At 51.6% G+C, this 15,699-nt stretch overlaps 5 protein-coding genes across 5 annotated transcripts; 2 read left to right on the forward strand and 3 right to left on the reverse strand.

Moving 5' to 3' along the window:
- Positions 1–965: 965 nt before the first annotated feature.
- On the forward strand, positions 966–1,661 carry QC763_106014 (uncharacterized protein; the record flags this gene model as incomplete). The annotated part of the gene is made up of 1 exon (XM_062907171.1): positions 966–1,661. The coding sequence occupies one exon, from the start codon at positions 966–968 to the stop codon at positions 1,659–1,661; it is 696 nt and encodes a 231-aa protein (XP_062770097.1).
- Positions 1,662–6,390: 4,729 nt separating this feature from the next.
- On the reverse strand, positions 6,391–6,858 carry QC763_106015 (uncharacterized protein; the record flags this gene model as incomplete). The annotated part of the gene is made up of 2 exons (XM_062907172.1): positions 6,391–6,658; positions 6,713–6,858. The coding sequence occupies 2 exons, from the start codon at positions 6,856–6,858 to the stop codon at positions 6,427–6,429; spliced, it is 378 nt and encodes a 125-aa protein (XP_062770098.1). The 3' UTR covers positions 6,391–6,426.
- Positions 6,859–6,936: 78 nt separating this feature from the next.
- Positions 6,937–10,415, reverse strand: QC763_106020 (uncharacterized protein; the record flags this gene model as incomplete). Its single annotated transcript, XM_062907173.1, has 4 exons — positions 7,869–10,415; positions 7,511–7,755; positions 7,110–7,438; positions 6,937–7,048 (listed from the first exon to the last, which is right to left on the reverse strand). The coding sequence occupies exons 1-4, from the start codon at positions 9,154–9,156 to the stop codon at positions 6,937–6,939; spliced, it is 1,974 nt and encodes a 657-aa protein (XP_062770099.1). The 5' UTR covers positions 9,157–10,415.
- Positions 10,416–10,885: 470 nt separating this feature from the next.
- QC763_106030 (uncharacterized protein) lies at positions 10,886–11,122 on the forward strand (the record flags this gene model as incomplete). Its single annotated transcript, XM_062907174.1, has 1 exon — positions 10,886–11,122. One exon carries the CDS (start codon positions 10,886–10,888, stop codon positions 11,120–11,122), a length of 237 nt encoding a protein of 78 aa, XP_062770100.1.
- A 2,728-nt stretch (positions 11,123–13,850) lies between these two features.
- On the reverse strand, positions 13,851–15,556 carry QC763_106040 (uncharacterized protein). Its single transcript, XM_062907175.1, has 2 exons — positions 14,494–15,556; positions 13,851–14,440 (listed from the first exon to the last, which is right to left on the reverse strand). Exons 1-2 carry the CDS (start codon positions 14,872–14,874, stop codon positions 14,219–14,221), a joined length of 603 nt encoding a protein of 200 aa, XP_062770101.1. The 5' UTR covers positions 14,875–15,556; the 3' UTR covers positions 13,851–14,218.
- Positions 15,557–15,699: the final 143 nt, after the last annotated feature.

Genomic DNA, 15,699 nt, shown 5'->3' on the forward strand with positions numbered 1-15,699 from the left:
TGGTTTTGTTTGGGGCGCATGACATGAGAAATGTTTTTGATATGGATCATGAGAAGAGAAAACCGGAAAATTGGGAGGAGGGTATCAATGATTTGCCATACTAGAAGGGTTTGGTGCCATGTTGTCGGATGTTTTGTTGGAAGAGTAATGATATGTTGTGAGGCTGTGGGAACGCTTTGCAAAGAGAAGCTCTCTGCGAAATTTATAGTGAAAGGATACTTTGGGTATCTTAGTATTATGTATATTGATGATGTATACAATGGGCTTCGGAAGGTACCGCCACTTTCTTATTTGGTCCAATGTCCCAATAAGTGCCAAGGCTGTCACTGATAACATAGAGTATAAAGGAGTAGCCGAATAGCGGGTCAACATCATTTCATGTATGTGATTTTGCTCATTTGTGTCACTGAGTGCATCTTGTATTGAAGACGTAAGTAGTGTAAGTTTTCCTTAGGTTTTTTTCATAAAGAAACGCCAAAGCCAACGCAAGAGACACTAAACAGTAGACGTGCCCACTGTAAAAAGATAAAGGAAAAAACGTTCAAGGTTTCGTATCGAAGAGGCTTGCAGAGCCGCGAACGGATGGTGCTTCTGGAAGCCCTCAACCAAGAAAGCCCCCTTTCACAAGATATTGAAATTCATTGCCCGCATGAAAACGTGATAGCAAATGTTCAACGAAAGAAGTAACCATCCGGACAAGCACTCTTCGCCTAGTAATCAGTCCCGATTTCGGCTTTCAGGTCTACTTTTATATGAGCAACTCCATTGAAGAGGCCTGACAATCCAGGAATTCATGAGCCCTAATGCCATCGTAGACCCGCTTACCCGGGCACCAGGCTATAAACTACTCTATTGTTTTCCTTTTTATGTTCTTTCATAATACTGCTTTGCCCTCCGCAGTCTTCTTTCTTCGGCATTCGACAAGACAACCTCCTACCTCTGGCAAACAAGCAAACAAGGGCAACATGAATAAACAACAATTCCAAGGCCACGCCTCTAGCAATATCTCTGGCCCCGGCCCTACCTTTACTCGCCCTCCTCCCACATCCCCAAAGGCCATATCCAGGTCTAACCGGAACCCCTCCATCAACGGCACCGGCACCAACATCACCACCGACTTTAATACCCCTCCGGTCTTCAGCCACCCGCCCCCCGCCGCTCCAAGGGCCATGTTAAACCTCCGTCGAGATCCCCCCATTGCCCCGCTCCACACCAAGATCACCATCCTGAAGGACGCCCTCTTGCAAGAACAAAGGTGCCTGAGAATCCTCAAGAGCAATATTCGTCGATTGCCACCCTGGATCCTTCGGCGCAAGGAAGAAGAGTGTCTCGGCCGTATCGACCGCGACGAGGCCAAGTTGAGGGGTTTGGAGTCTGAGGCCATCCACAACACTAGACAGGGCGGTGCTGCGAGCTCCCACGATGGTAATTTCGAGGGCGATTCCGGATGGGTAGGCCGTCGCGTTATGACTGAGAGGCTTCGGTCTCTGGGCCCGCGTGTTGAGGAAGAGCAAGAGGAGAAGACCGCTGAGATGGATAGAAAGTACAGCCGGGTGCTCCGTAGGATGGAGAGGTGGGACACGAAGTGGGAGAGGGAGGACAGGAAGGAGAGAAGGCGTCAAGAGGCTGAGAGGGAGTTCTTCAGGAGATTTGAGTATTGAAGCCGGAAGAGAGGGGGTGCCATTCGGGGTGTTGAAGATTGGGGAACTGGTAGTGTAGTACCTTAACTGGTAGTCATACATACAATTTTTTCAAGGGGAACCGAAAGTCAAGATACCTAAGGTTGTATGTCGTGATAGAATTTGATTATGCAACTTTGTCATTGCCATGCCGAGATGAATTTTCACCGCCGGCGAGCGAGCTGAAGTGGTTTACAAGCGATGACTATGAGCACGTTCGTGAGCATGTGTGGTCCATTGGCATGGGCTCGAATCACCAGGCAATATAGCATCAAAATCGGGGAGGAAAGCGTTGTATTGTGAAGAAGAAGAATCATCCTCCAAAGCTCAGCAAAGCCTATAAAACGCCGTCCTCCACCATTCCCCACGTATCGCCCCACACATGCTTCCGCCTCCCCACGCACCAAACTGGTTTCAAGCCATGTTCACCTGCATTTTTGCAAGCTTTTTTGCCGGCTCCTCGCGCGCCGAAGTCGTCCCAGCTATCGCGATTTCGGCTTTCCTTCACATGTTTGAGAGCGTTTGAGACTGAAGATCAGGAATTCACTTCGGTTAACAGACAGTCAGAGAACCCCTCCCAGCACGTTCGATAACGAGGAGGCACAAGTGGATGTGGTCCATTAGTTGGGTCTTATTACCAACCAAGACATTATTAAATTGAGGAGGAGAAGGTGGCGTGTATTGTTAAAACTGTGTAACTACCAAACTTCAGCAAAGCCCATGAAATACCATCCGCAACCGTGCTCTACTTTCCAACCCTACAATAGTCCCCCTTTCCTACCAAGGCGGGCACCGCACGCCGGAAAGTGAATTCCAAGAAATGAACCACCGTAAATGAGTGTGTATGTGGTGATGTGTCGAGAAATGGTATACGCGATGTGTCGGGAAAGAAAACCAACGCCAGCACTGCCAAAAACCTCCTCCCAAAAGCCCACAAATATCATATCACGACCGTTATGTGGAACCAAAAGGACATCCTACCCACAGGGTAGGCCAGGCGGTATATATCTCTACACGTTATCTAAATCCTTGATTAGCTCTTCGCGGTCCATTTCTTTGCAAAGATAACGATGGATGCGTATACAACCAGTCTTAGTATACTAGAGTATATAAGCCCGAGCTTGGTTTACATCAGTTACTTCACAAGCATGATCTTGCTAAAAATTAGTAACTTTGACTTTAACAATATAAACATCCTGGCGTTCCTCCTTATTTGTGACTTCACTTGCCTAGTGATTTGAACCCTGTAACCAAACTACAATCCCTCAGTAGCGTTTGCTTATATTAATCTTTTAAAAAGTTGAATGCAATTTTAATAGGGCATATGGTCCGAAACGATGAGGATTGAGAGAGCCATTGTGTTGTGTGATTATACGGACGACCATCCATCTTCTAATAACAATTTCACATGTCTCAGTGCTGTGCCAGACCACTTGCTACTGGAAGAGCGTAGCACTGAAAGAAGTATAAAAGGCTTGATTGGGCACCTTTTGGCGTCGTGCCACCTGGGGTTGTGCCAAACAGTGTGGTCTCGCACTGCACTTGTCAAGTCTCTCCAATCGGCTGAGAAATTCACCAGTGTGTGCTGACAAACCCCGCTCTTTTGCCCTCCAATGGTCAAAGGACAAATGCTCGCCTTCCATCTCTCTCACGAAGAACTTGCAATTTCTAACGTTGTCAGCATTCTTTGTCAATACTGGCGGTCCCAGCACTTCGTCATGGAGGGGCTACGGATGACGGCGATCACATAACAACCTCTGGGGATGTAATACCGGTCTCCAAGACCTGAGGAACGATTCCGGGCTCTTCGAATAACACCATCAGGAAACGGTCAGGAAGAACTCGCATACAACGACATCGAGCTCCGCGCCTTGCTAAGCTACTTCTCCGACGATGTTCAGCAATGGCCCCGGACGCTAATACCCCTATTCAGAGACTCATTTGTATCCCAATGAATACAATAGGACATGTATCGCTCTCTAGTGATCAAGATCTCCAGCATATTCTATTCCGATCAATCTTCCTGACTGTTTCAATGTCCAGCCCGAGGATCTTGAGGGCCGGAAACCGCCCCTAACAATTGGCAAACCCATCTCGCTCAGACTTCTTGACTGCCTGGAATTCTTCAAAGGGGAATTTTGTTCCGCACTCTCACTGCCATTCGTCCTAGCTGTCTACACATATTCATGGATAGAGGAGGACTTGGTCAACAGTCTTCACAGGGTCCGGCATGTTATTCAATTTACTGGCCATGGCGACTCGGTGCATAAACCTGACCTTGAAACGCCCATGGATGGGCAAAACCCAATGGCTATAGCACAGAAAATGGTGGCGACGTGCGACATCATCATCAAAACGCTTCCAAGCAAGTGGAAATTGTGTTGACTCTGCTTGATCACCTTGTACAGCAAGGTGCAACAGGCCCCAGGGGTAAGACGAGCCTCAGTGTCCTTTCGGCAGTGGTGCTTCTTCGTCGCCAGGTAGAGAGCGCGGGAAAGCAGTGCCAGTATCTCGACAACCGCAGTTGAAACCAGTCAGAAGTGGTGAGTGAACCCAGCAGTCAACCGCTAGGACATACCAACTGAGATGAAGCTAACCTCTTCTATTTGTCTCGGCCGAGCTCTTCGCCTCCCTCACCCATGAAGACTCAGCATCCAACATGAAGATCGCCGATGCCAGCAGAGCGCTCCCCGAAGCGGCCAGTAGGGACGCTCGTCGATGAAAACAGTTGCCATTTTGACCATGGCTTTTCTTCCGGCAACGTTTCTCGCCGCCTTGTTTTCGATTCCGTCGTTGGGATGGGACGAGCCAGACAAGTTCTAGGTGTATTGGGCATGTGTCGTTCCAACCACCATTGCCACTTTTACCTTGTGGGCAGGGTCACTCAGCGTGGGCAGATACTTAAGTTGATGAGGTCCAGACGAGACAGAGATCTAGAAACGGCAGAGGCCATGAAGTCCAGTACACAGGCTTCGGTGGCATTCTTGCGCCTCAGCCGCTCTGTTCTCCGACTTGACAGGCTCAGTACCTGGCATCTGAACGCCTTGGGTCGCAACCTGACTTTGTTTTTTGGTTTCATCACAACTCCATCAGGTACTGATTCATAACTTACATAACCAAGTCTAACTGAGACCGCAGTGAACAGAAGCGGTCGTTCCATAATTATCGACTTCAAGCCACGTCTCCCATGCTTGGCTCAATGTCTGGCAATCGTGCCTGGGCTATTCTCTGTGTGGCTTGCAGACAGTCTGACACTGCCATGAAAGGATAACAGCCGTCGGCAACTCTCCTCGAATAAGAACGGATTCTTGGGTGACTCGTCATGAGCTCTGGTGTAACGTCTTCGGAGTTAGAGGCGGCTGAAGGCCAGCTCCCACACCAAACCGCTTAAGCAGGCCAACCAGCATACGACAATCACTTGTGACTGGAGGATAGGTGCCAGCAACGTAAAGGGCTTCATATGAGGCGCTGGACGCCAGCCTTGATGTGCAACGCGAGCTGGAGGCCTAGGCATGTAGATAGTGGGTAGTGCATTGGATAGGCTGGGGTTCCAAGCACTAACGATGTTTGGCGTGTATATATTGTGTGATTCCCTTTTTTCCTATCGTCGATCTGGAGCAGAGGTTCAAGCCTAACCCAACAGTTTGAAACCACATACCCTTCATCTTTCTTTCTTTACTGACTTTTCTTTCGGCAACCTGTGTGACATTCGTTAATATCAAACACTTGAGACATGTACGAAAGCTATGACGTCCACCACTGCTCTACTCAGCTAACTTTGTCCAAGGCATCTAGCATTCCCCAAATTAGCCTCCCTGGCCACCATCCTCGCACTGACAAGGCAGATCAGTGCGAGAGTCACCATTCCTCCTCCACAGAACTCAACATGCGAACCCCTCTTTGGCAAAATAGAGGCCACAAACGGCGGCCGGAAGATCGGGGTTGTCATCGATAGGTCCGGTTCAATGGAGGACACCGACCCGAGCAACCTCCGTCTCCAAGCCGCCAAGCTCCTCGTCGGAAAGCTGATTCCATCCTCCGGCACAACCACCGGTCAAACCGCCGACCAAGTCACCATCGTCCAGTTCAACGAGACAGCCGAGGTCCTCTACCCCCTCGGTGACCCCAGCGGTGCAGGAGCCACAATCGACGGCATCCCCGCCAACGGCGGGACCTTCATCGGCGGCGGCATCTCCGCCGCCCTCGACGAACTTACAAGAAGCGGCAACAAGCCCGACGCCGCCGGCATCTTCGTCCTCACCGACGGAGCCGACGACCCCCCCTCCCTCATCTCAGACACGATCGACTCCATCAACCGCGCCCAACAAGCCGGCATCCGCGTGTCCTTCGGCTTCCTCTCCGTCGACGCGGAGGAGCAAGACTCCCGCATCACCTCCGCCATCCTCAGCTCGGGCGGCACCTTCACAACAGTAAACACAGCAGAAGACACCTCCAAGCTCGTCGCCCAAGCCCTCCTCAACGGGCTAGTCGGACCCCCGCAGACAGGCAGCGTTCCCCTGTTACCTGGTCTCAAAACAGCGGGGATGCTCTCCCAGACAAGCCTCACCACCTTTTCCTACGCTGCCCAGAGCGGCGAGGCGTTCAATGTCACTGTCACAGCCATCGACAATATCCCCCTCAAGGCCACGTTGAAGCAAGCGGGTCAGACGAGTGAGATCAAATCTGCTGTCACAGACACCACAACTGGGATCGCGCTGCTGGAGTACACCGCGTTCTCGACTGGGAATTACACCATTGAAGTCTCGTCGGCTGGTGGGTCAAAGTCGGGGCTCTTTGCGGTGCAGATTGGGAGCTCGCTTGACCCCTGCAAGCCGTCAAACTCGACGGTGCCGCTTCCTTCTGGCACCGGGGCGATCCCTTCCCCGACTGCTTCGACTGTTTTCACTGCTGGGGCTGTGCCCATGGGTGGTAATGCGGCTTTGCAGATGGGGGTTGGGTTGTCTTTGATGGCGGCTTTTCTTGAGATGTTTTTGAGTGGATAATTGATAGGGTAGCTTGGTGTGATGGCTTACATGTCTGGATCTGTGAGGATGGGTTCACATGTTTCAAAATAAGTTTGAGGTTGTTCAACAGAATCCTTGTTCAGCACGTTAGGTAGATGAAGAAATTCAGGAACTCCAAGATTTCTATCAAAGCCCAAAGAGCAGTAAGGCAGCATTTGCAGGCGTCATCAACACAACCCCTTGAGAAAGTCAACCCACAACGCCACAGGCCATCAAATCACAAAGCTTTTCCCTCATTTAAACTCCCCATGACAGACATCATCCGAACGCATTCTCATCTCCGCCTCTTCCACAGCATGGTCCCAATTAGCCTGGTACAGGTACCAGAGCTCCACGCTCGAAACACTGCGTGATTCGTTAGTCCAAGCCACTGGGCGGACAAGCTCGACCACATTGGAAAACTTACACTGCTAGGCCAATGGCAATGCCGAACCAGAGCCCCTCCAGTTTCCATCCAAGAACCCATCCAGTCGAGAACGAGATAGGCAGCGCCACGAGATAGTACGAACCCAAGTTGGTGAAGCTACCAATGCTCTGCCTCCCGATACCCCTGAGAAGGCCGTGTGATATTGCTGCCAGGGCGTCAAACAGTTGCAGGACAGCGCATATGGGTAGCACTTCTGACACGATGGCTGCAACCTCTTCGTCATTTGTAAAGAGGTACGGTATCTTGAATCGGAGGCTGCTGAGCAGGGCGAGGTTGAACAGTCCCACCAGACATCCAGCCACGAGTGCCTGTCGAGATGTAAGCTATTGCTCCTTGACGATGCCACAGGGAAAAAAAAAAAAAAAAAAGATGGCACGTACCACTTTTGCGCTGGTCTTCGCAGCGCCACTTAATCTGGCCCCGATAAGGTTTGCCACGCGTGTTGAGGCCGCGATGGAAAGCGGAAAGGGGATGTTGAATGTCGTGGACGTCACCGTGACAACGACGCTCTGTGCGGCAAGATGAGCACTGCCGAATTGACTGGCTGCCAGTGTGAGAACCTCAAAGGCAAAATACTGCGCTTCAACCATGATCATTCCAGGAAGAGCAAGCTTGACCATCGGCCCTATTCAGATTGGTCAGCATGGAAGATTCGTACAAGGCGTGTTTTGGTGACGAGGGACAAGTGGGTCGTCCCCGAAAAGGGGTAAGAAGGTCAAAGTGCCAAAGGTTGCTTACCCCAGTTGCTGAATGCTCGTCGAGTGAGCCCATTCCAGCACTCCATGCCTTCAATGAACCGAACATAGAGGAAAAGCAGGAATGGAAGAAGATTCTGCGTGAAGACGACGGCTGTTGCAGCGCCCGTGAACCCCCATCCCATTTTCCATACAAAGAACCAGTTGGCAAAGATGTTGACTGAAGCGCCAATGAGAAGAACAAAGGTTGTTGCGTGAAACAGACCCTGAGCCTGCACGAAGCGCTTGCCGCTCTCGAATGCCGCAACACCAGGTGTCCCGAGAATCAGCACCCGGAGGTACAGCCCCGCCAGCGCAGCTGTCTCGGGCTCCGGAATGATCGAGGCTAGCACGCTTCCTGAAAACCACCACAGGGTAACAATGGGAACTAGCAGCATCCACAACAGATATGTCATTCTCTGAAGCTGCAGTCCGACCAAGTGTTTGTGGCCAGATCCATAGGCTTGGGCACAGAGCGTATCCAGGCAAGTTGAGAGGCCTTGAACTGGGGCGTAGCAGGTGATGTTGGCGGTCATGGTGGCGAGACTGACGGCTCCAAGTTCCAGACGACCAATGCGGCCCACAGTGAAAACACTTGTGACAGTGACCGAGTAGTGTAGAAGGAATGTGATGATCAACGACCTCGAGTATTGTGTGAGAGTTTGGGCTTCGCGCTGCCATGTTGTTTTGAGGACATTGGCAGCTACCGCCGCTTCCCATCGGTTGATCTCGTCGCTCTCGGTCGGGGACGGCGGGTCCAGGTAGATGTCTTGCAGCAGAGGTGTGCTCTCGAGGGCTTTTGTGGAGGATGCCGAAATGATAGGGCCGACCTCATCGCTCTGAGGTACTTTGGTACTGAACATCCGCCGATACATCTGCTTCCAGGCTGGCTCGGCAAGTCCTCGACGATGCTTGGGAGGGAGGATATGGTTGTCCCGAAGTAGACTCCTCTCGGCATCACGAGAGAGTGCGACATCTGAGCTTGCAGCTGTCTCAGTCGTGATGATGGGTCTCAAGGTGCCATAGGCTACACCACTAGATCTCGGTGCAAAGGATGAGCCTTGGGCGTTGGTCACCTCCAGGGGCTCGGTCTCAAAGTCGACATCATCGTCATAGTCGTGCCCACAGCGGCAGTCGTGGGTTCCGTAGTCATCGCAGCATTCTGCAAGGTCCCTAGCTAGGATTTCTTGTGCAATGGGCGACGAGGATAGGTACGAGTTGGAGACGAATGTTGATGCCTCCAACAAGCGGTCAGGACGGGGCTTGAACTTGATAGGCTGTGCCGGCGACATTGAGAGGAAGCTGGAAATGACTCAGGGGCAGCTTTCTGGGAGGGGTGAAAAAACTGACAAGCACGATGCCCGGGTTGATGAGACCAGAGCCAACCACGCCGACAAGAGCCCAAGACCACCGTGAAGAAAGCACTAGCACCAAGGCCTGGTGAGAGGCCATGGCACCTTTTTATGCCAAGTAGGCTGGTGCTCGAACTTTTGACAGATACGAGGTTGTCTGTTTCGCCATCGACCGGTGGAAAGCGGTGAGATGGCAGGTCGTGGGTGTGGTGAAAGGGGGTGTGTCGGATGGCGGATGATGCACCATACTGCGGAAAGGAGTGGGCAGCGGGATGGGCGGCACCTTATCTTGCCTGCCACGAACTAGATAGCACAGGAGAGAACCTCGCATCTATAGCAGGTCTCGACGAAGTTCTAGTTCTCAAAAGCTGGCGGGAATCCTACATCTAGTCACAAGCCTAGGCCATCTTGATGGTGGGGGGCGACAGGGTAAGGGAGGGTCAGTTGCGTTGCTCACCACGCCTGTGGCAATCATCGATATGCTTCTCCAAAGAACCTTTTGGATCGTGAACGCCATGGTGGGAAAAATACCCGCCATGTGTAACTGGATGGTGGTGCAGATCCAACATGGGGGTGCCCCCATGGCGAGATGGTCTGTCGCGGCGGGCAAGTGTGGGAAGTGTGTGTGTGTGCGTGATATCGAACGTCGATGCATCGGCACAAGCACCGCCGTTGCGACCCTACTAGACACAGCCATCATCAAATCGGGAAATCCGAACGCGTTACTGGTCAGCTCACAGATGGACAATTGTTGCCGGCCATGAGAGTTTTGTCGAATTGTCGATCCTGTTACATGCAGCATGCAGCACGTCCTTGGGATGGGTGGTATGGCATGCTGCAAGCCTGCAAACGACCATTCTCGGTCGCACTGGGCCTCCTTCCTCGGTGGGACAGAAAAGGATTAAGCCAACACCACCAGCTGTTGTGTGGGTAAGGGACGCGTCTAGAGGCGAAGAGTTCGATAGCGTGCGGTTGTGAAAGAGCAGCCTTCATGAGAGCTACTCCATCCAAAGCACAAGCAGAGCCGCCCTGAGAAATGGTGAGATCGGTTGTCAAACGTCGTCAAACGCCCACCTGGGCACCGGTGTGGCTGGCCACCCTCGATGTGGCCTTCCGTTGGGAACGCGCCTGGCTTTCTCTGCGCACACTTTGGAGGTATGGCCACCCCCAATGGAACTTGGAAGCTTCATACACATCAGGCACGGGTAGTTTGCCCACTTGTCGGACTGGAGCTACCTGATCCTTCCATCGAGCTAGCTGCCCCTCAGTTTCACACATGGAGCTCTTGTCCCGGGTCTTCGCCGCCGTGCTCCTTGCCCACCTTATTACCGTTCGACACAGGACAATGACAACAAAAGATTGCGAGTAAATACCGCAGGTCCAGCAAGGGAGGCTGAGCATTTGTGACAGGATAATCTGCAAGTGTTACTCGAAGAAATCACGACCGGTCAAGGGGCAATTTCGATCATCTCGAGCTGTACAAGCCGGTGGCTTCTGCACGAGAAACCGGCTTTTTCTTGCCTGCCGTCGGACCCTTCACTTTCCTGCCCCCCGTCCCGGCCACCCTCGCTCCTCTTGCTGCTCCCTTGCTCCCAACCACTGGGAGCTGTCAAGCTGACGATATCCGAAAACCAAGACAAGCGGAACATTTCCATGTGACCCATCCGTTATGCATCTTTTTCAAAACCCTCGCATCCTTCTGCTCCCCCAACACCTCCATTCCAAGAAACAGTTGCAACGTTCGCGGGATGTGGAAGAGATTGGTACGTGGGGTTCTTGGTTGCTCATTGTTTCCTGTCCAACCATCCAAGATGCCTTGCAGATGATGGAGGATGCAAAGCTATGCCTGCACACCACCTTCAATTTCACCTTCCTGGAGTTGTGCGGTGTGAGGAAGGTGTCCTAGATTCGTTGTCACCGCTATTTCCTATCAGTACAAAGTTAAAATCGGAAGAGCCTTTTCAACCTTAACGCCTCTCGGTTCCATTCAAGGGAAAAAGGCCCGAGGGCAGACGATCACCGGCAATGATTGTCATGTTTGATGATAAAAGGTAGCTGTGCCTTACATAATTCTTAATGGAAGGCTGAAACAGTTCAGGTATCCAATGATGCGCTCAGTGCTCTGATAAGTTAACGCCGCCCTATGTTGATTCCGTACCTGGAGTAACCCGGGCAATTGATTTGAAGCGTCAATTTAACATGGTGATACTGGATCCTACCCTATTTATCTGCTCAACTAAGCCCTTATGTTCCTCCACATCCTATTTAATTTCCAACTTGCAATTGGCTTTACACAGTGCCTGTTAGTCACACAAGGCCTTAGTATTATATGGAATATATACGTTATAACTACAAGAAACTACAATAACTAGTATAATAGACTGAAGACACCCGCGCAATGATACCCATCCCCATAAAGTCCCCACCTTCGTGTTTCTGACCCTACATATACCGTTCTGCTTAAGACAATGTGCCTACGATGCTCAGGACGCCGATGCTCATAGCGACTTGCAAACCCAGAACCTGGAAGAGCCATACGACTGCTATGTTCAGAGCCCCGAAGTCGCTGGAAACTTGCATACCCGGATGCTTGACGGGCTTGGTGTTCTTCATGGTCCCGGTGAACGTTTTGATGATGACTACAGTGCATCCCATAGCCGTGGTGCTCGGAATCGTGGCGAGAGCCGTGCGATGAGACTGCTTCCCCTTCATGACCGGAACGACCTAGGCCTGGGCCACCATAGTCCCCAATTCCAGCCACAGCGTACCTAACAACACCTCCCATACCCCGCCAGCGTGCTGTCTCCTGATCATGAGTTTCGAATCGGCTCTCTCTCCTCTCCATATCTCTCATGGATCTCTCTTCCTCCTGCTGCCTCCAGTCATCCTCCCCTCTCTTTCGTTTCGCATTCTGCTGGGACCAACTTGAAGATGTCCTTGTTCAGCTTTCCGATCTTGGTGTCGTGGGGGCCCTAGTGCTCTTCTCAATGCTTCCTCATCCTCGGCCAGTTCATGTTGAACAACCGTTATTTCGGATTCCAAATCAGCCTTCTTTCTCTGCAGCTCTTGGAGTGCAGCGGCGGGCTCGGTTTTGGTAACTGCCGAAGTAAGTTGAGGGCGTCTATGAGTATTGACAGCATTGGGAGTGTTGCCAAAGCCCAGCAGAGCATCAACAGATGCCTCCCAAACATTTCTCAAGCTTAGACGAGCATCTGCGTTTGTGAACGGCAGCGATGCTCGCGCGGGCCCAGACAGCGAGGGGACGGGGACAGCTCGCGGCAGCACGGCGGTGATATGCATGGTAGTTCCGTTCGGAACTAAGACCACGATCACGCCGGCACGGGCGAGAGGGTTGTCCAGCGGCAAAATCTGGACGTGAATGCCGGTTTATGGGATGAAAACATTAGTAAAGTTCGACTCGAAGTTAATACAAGACAAGATGACCACAAGATCATCAAAGGAACGTGACATACCGAGGCTTGGGATGGGAAAGCTAGTTGTTCCACCCGGAATGACCGGGATGGGCCAGTTCAACTGCCCAAAACCCAGGTGCCCGCCACCACCTGGCTGGCCTTGTTTTTCACCACTGGGGGTGCTTTGAGTCGACATCTTCGGCATCTTTTTTTGGTTCGCCTGTACCTTGCTGCTAGTATACTTTATTCTCAAGGCGCGAGAGTATTGACAAACCTCGAGAAAGGAGGGCGAGTGCGTAAAAATGAAGGCGGCGAGGTTGGGTGATGATGTTGTCTTTCTGGAGGAAAGAAAACGCAAAAAAGGCTCGGGAGAGAGAGAGTAAATGCAGGGCGGAATTGTAGTAGACCCGAAGCATGGACCATCCCCGCCCACAATCTAAAAAATTTCAGTAAACAAACCCTTTTCCTGGTGAAGCTATTAGGATGGAGCAGCTGTGTGAAGGGGGGGTGGTCGGAGCAAGTGTCTGCTCAGTCACCATACCCCATTGCTGTCAACTTGGGCTCGTGACATTTTCCATTTTTTGGGTTTTGTAGAACTGGTGTGTTGGGCTACATGGGGGCTAGGAGCTGCCCTCTAACACACTACAAGACTTGCGATGTAGGCTAGATGGGGCTAAGGGCTGTCCTCTAACACGCCATAAGAGTTGTGATGGTAAATTCAAGAGAGACCCATTTCTTTACCTAGGTAGATCAACAACCAGGCAACAACCAGACAACCAGCACCAAACTACATAACTCAGCACCGTTACATCGACATCTCAACGATATAGGTGAGAGCCTGTTCTATGGCTACATCTTCACGCTGAAACCGATACTACCAGTCGTCACCGTGGGTTATTTTGACAAGGTGTTCAATGCTGGGTCCCAAACTGAAGAGGAAAAGATGTTTGTCTTCTTCAAGCTATAAATCATGCTTATCCTGCCAAAAGTTACAATTTATCTCCCCTACCCACGGCTCCATTCTACCTGCCGTCAACGCTCGTTTTGCAAAACGGCCTTGTTCGTTTGTTTTTTTATTCAAGTCTTCTGTAGGCGGTCAAAGCTTTGTAAGAAAGACAAAAAAAAATGACAAAAAAGACTTCCTCTTCCAACTGGGGTCGAACCAGTGAAGCGTACATGTCCCAGCAGATCGAACCTTCGGTCCTGACTCGAGCAACATGCCTCCATCAGTTCACTCTCTGCTGTCCATCATGATCAATTCCTGGAGTTGACGAAGGCACTTCTACGACCACCGCACCCTCTGCACTGCAGATCCACCCACCGCCACCTGCATCCTCACCACGCAAAATATTCAAGATCAAGTTTTTATCTCTTTCTCTACAGCGAAATCATCTTTTCACCTGCCATATATTTTTCTTTTTCCCTTTTCCACCCCTCCACCCCCAACCCCCCCTTCTTTCCTTCCCACCACAATTTGCACCACCCACGCCCAAAACAAAAGAAAAGATCCGATATTAACCAACAATTTACAAACGCTCATACAAAAATCACACACACACACAACCTCCCTCCAGAAAGGCACCCAACCTCTAGCACTTCCTCCACTCCAAATCCCAATTCTCAGTCAAAGCCTCAAAATACGCCTTCCCATCCCCGTTCAGCGCGCTCCGGAAGTTGACATTCAAAATCCCAATCGACCCGTCGGCACCCGTGCAGGGGGACCAGACCTTGTTCGCGCCCGTGTTGCTCACGAGCGTGACGGCCTGGTCGATGGTCCTGTCCGTGGCCGCGATGTGTCCGCGGGCGGTGCCCTGTTTCTATCTGTCAGTGTCTTGCTGCAGGGTGAATAAGAGAGGGGACGTACAGTCTTGGCGGCGTCCTGGCTGAAGAAGACGGTGGTGAAGTAGTCTAAGGATGTGCCCGGGGTGAGGTAGACGTTGCCCTTGACGATGTTGGTCTTGACGGCGACCTGCCACCCCGGGGAGGCGCCGGCGGCTTGGAGGTGGGCCTGGCAGTTGAGGGTCTTTGTCGTGCCGGGGAGGGAGGAGGCAAAGTTGGAGAAGGAAAAGGTTGGGTCGGAGAGGCCGCCGGTGTGCTTCGGATCGCGGACGCAGCCGGGGCCGGAGAAGGTGAGGGAGGTGATGCGGGGGATGGCGGCGGGCGCGGCCGGGGCGGCGGCTGCGTCGGCGTTAACTACCGAGGCGGCGGCGGCGAGGATGGTGAGTGTTGTTGTGAGGAGGCCCATTGTGATGGTTGTGAATCTGAGGAAAAGGTGTGGGGATAGTGGAGATGAAAATCCGGGGTAAGGGAGTGGATATGGAGAGGATTTAAGCTTGTTTGTTGCTTGGATACCTGTAGTGATGATTGGGAGTTGAGCTGTCAAGAAAAAAGACGAGGTCAAAGCCTGTTACTTATATGCGTGCGAACCGGGCCAAGGAAAAAAAAAAAAGACTATCGTGATGGGTTCTATTGAACTGGCAGGACTACCTGACGATTACGATATTCGCCTTCTCTTGCTGCTTCATCCCGTCTACCGTGTTTTTCGCCATTTTGCCTTTTGCCACACCCTGGTAGATCACCTTTCTCATCACAAGCATAGCAATCGGCGTGGTTCGCCGAAAGGTCTGGCTGGGTCTCTCTGTGGTCTGGTTGACAGATGGCGAGAGTGTTTTTGGTGGTCCTGGGTGTAGCGGAGCTTTTGCCATTTATCCAAATTGCAACCCGCGAAACCGAGTGCCCGGATTGGCAACAAACTCTGTCTCTTCAAATTAAAACCCAAGTGTGTCCAAAAATAGGAACACCAGGGGGGGAGAAGAGAAGAGCAAAAAAACAAATTCGTGGGAGGGAGAAAAAAAGGGGTTTGGCAGTTTCAAACTTTTGTTGCACATGAAATGAAAAAGGTCGGATATCATCCGTGTGTCCAAGACAGGAAGACAGGCCACACAACCTGGAACTTTCTCCTTTGACATGCAACCAAATGCATGTGGGTTAATCTACAGGTGATATATATCGGTATATTACCCCAGCGTGTCAACCAGCCGCCCCCTTGTCGCCATGTCGCGCCACCCGG

Source organism: Podospora pseudopauciseta, chromosome 1 (genome assembly GCF_035222475.1).
Source record: "Podospora pseudopauciseta strain CBS 411.78 chromosome 1, whole genome shotgun sequence".
Lineage (NCBI taxonomy): Eukaryota > Fungi > Ascomycota > Sordariomycetes > Sordariales > Podosporaceae > Podospora > Podospora pseudopauciseta.

Excerpts from the sequence above, each read along its gene's own strand:
- QC763_106040 (XM_062907175.1), bottom strand. The coding sequence starts at position 14,874 with ATGGGCCTCCTCACAACAACACTCACCATCCTCGCCGCCGCCGCCTCG. Across the intron at positions 14,441-14,493 it reads GCCAGGACGCCGCCAAGACT|GGCACCGCCCGCGGACACAT; the intron begins GTACGTCCCCTC and ends AGATAGAAACAG.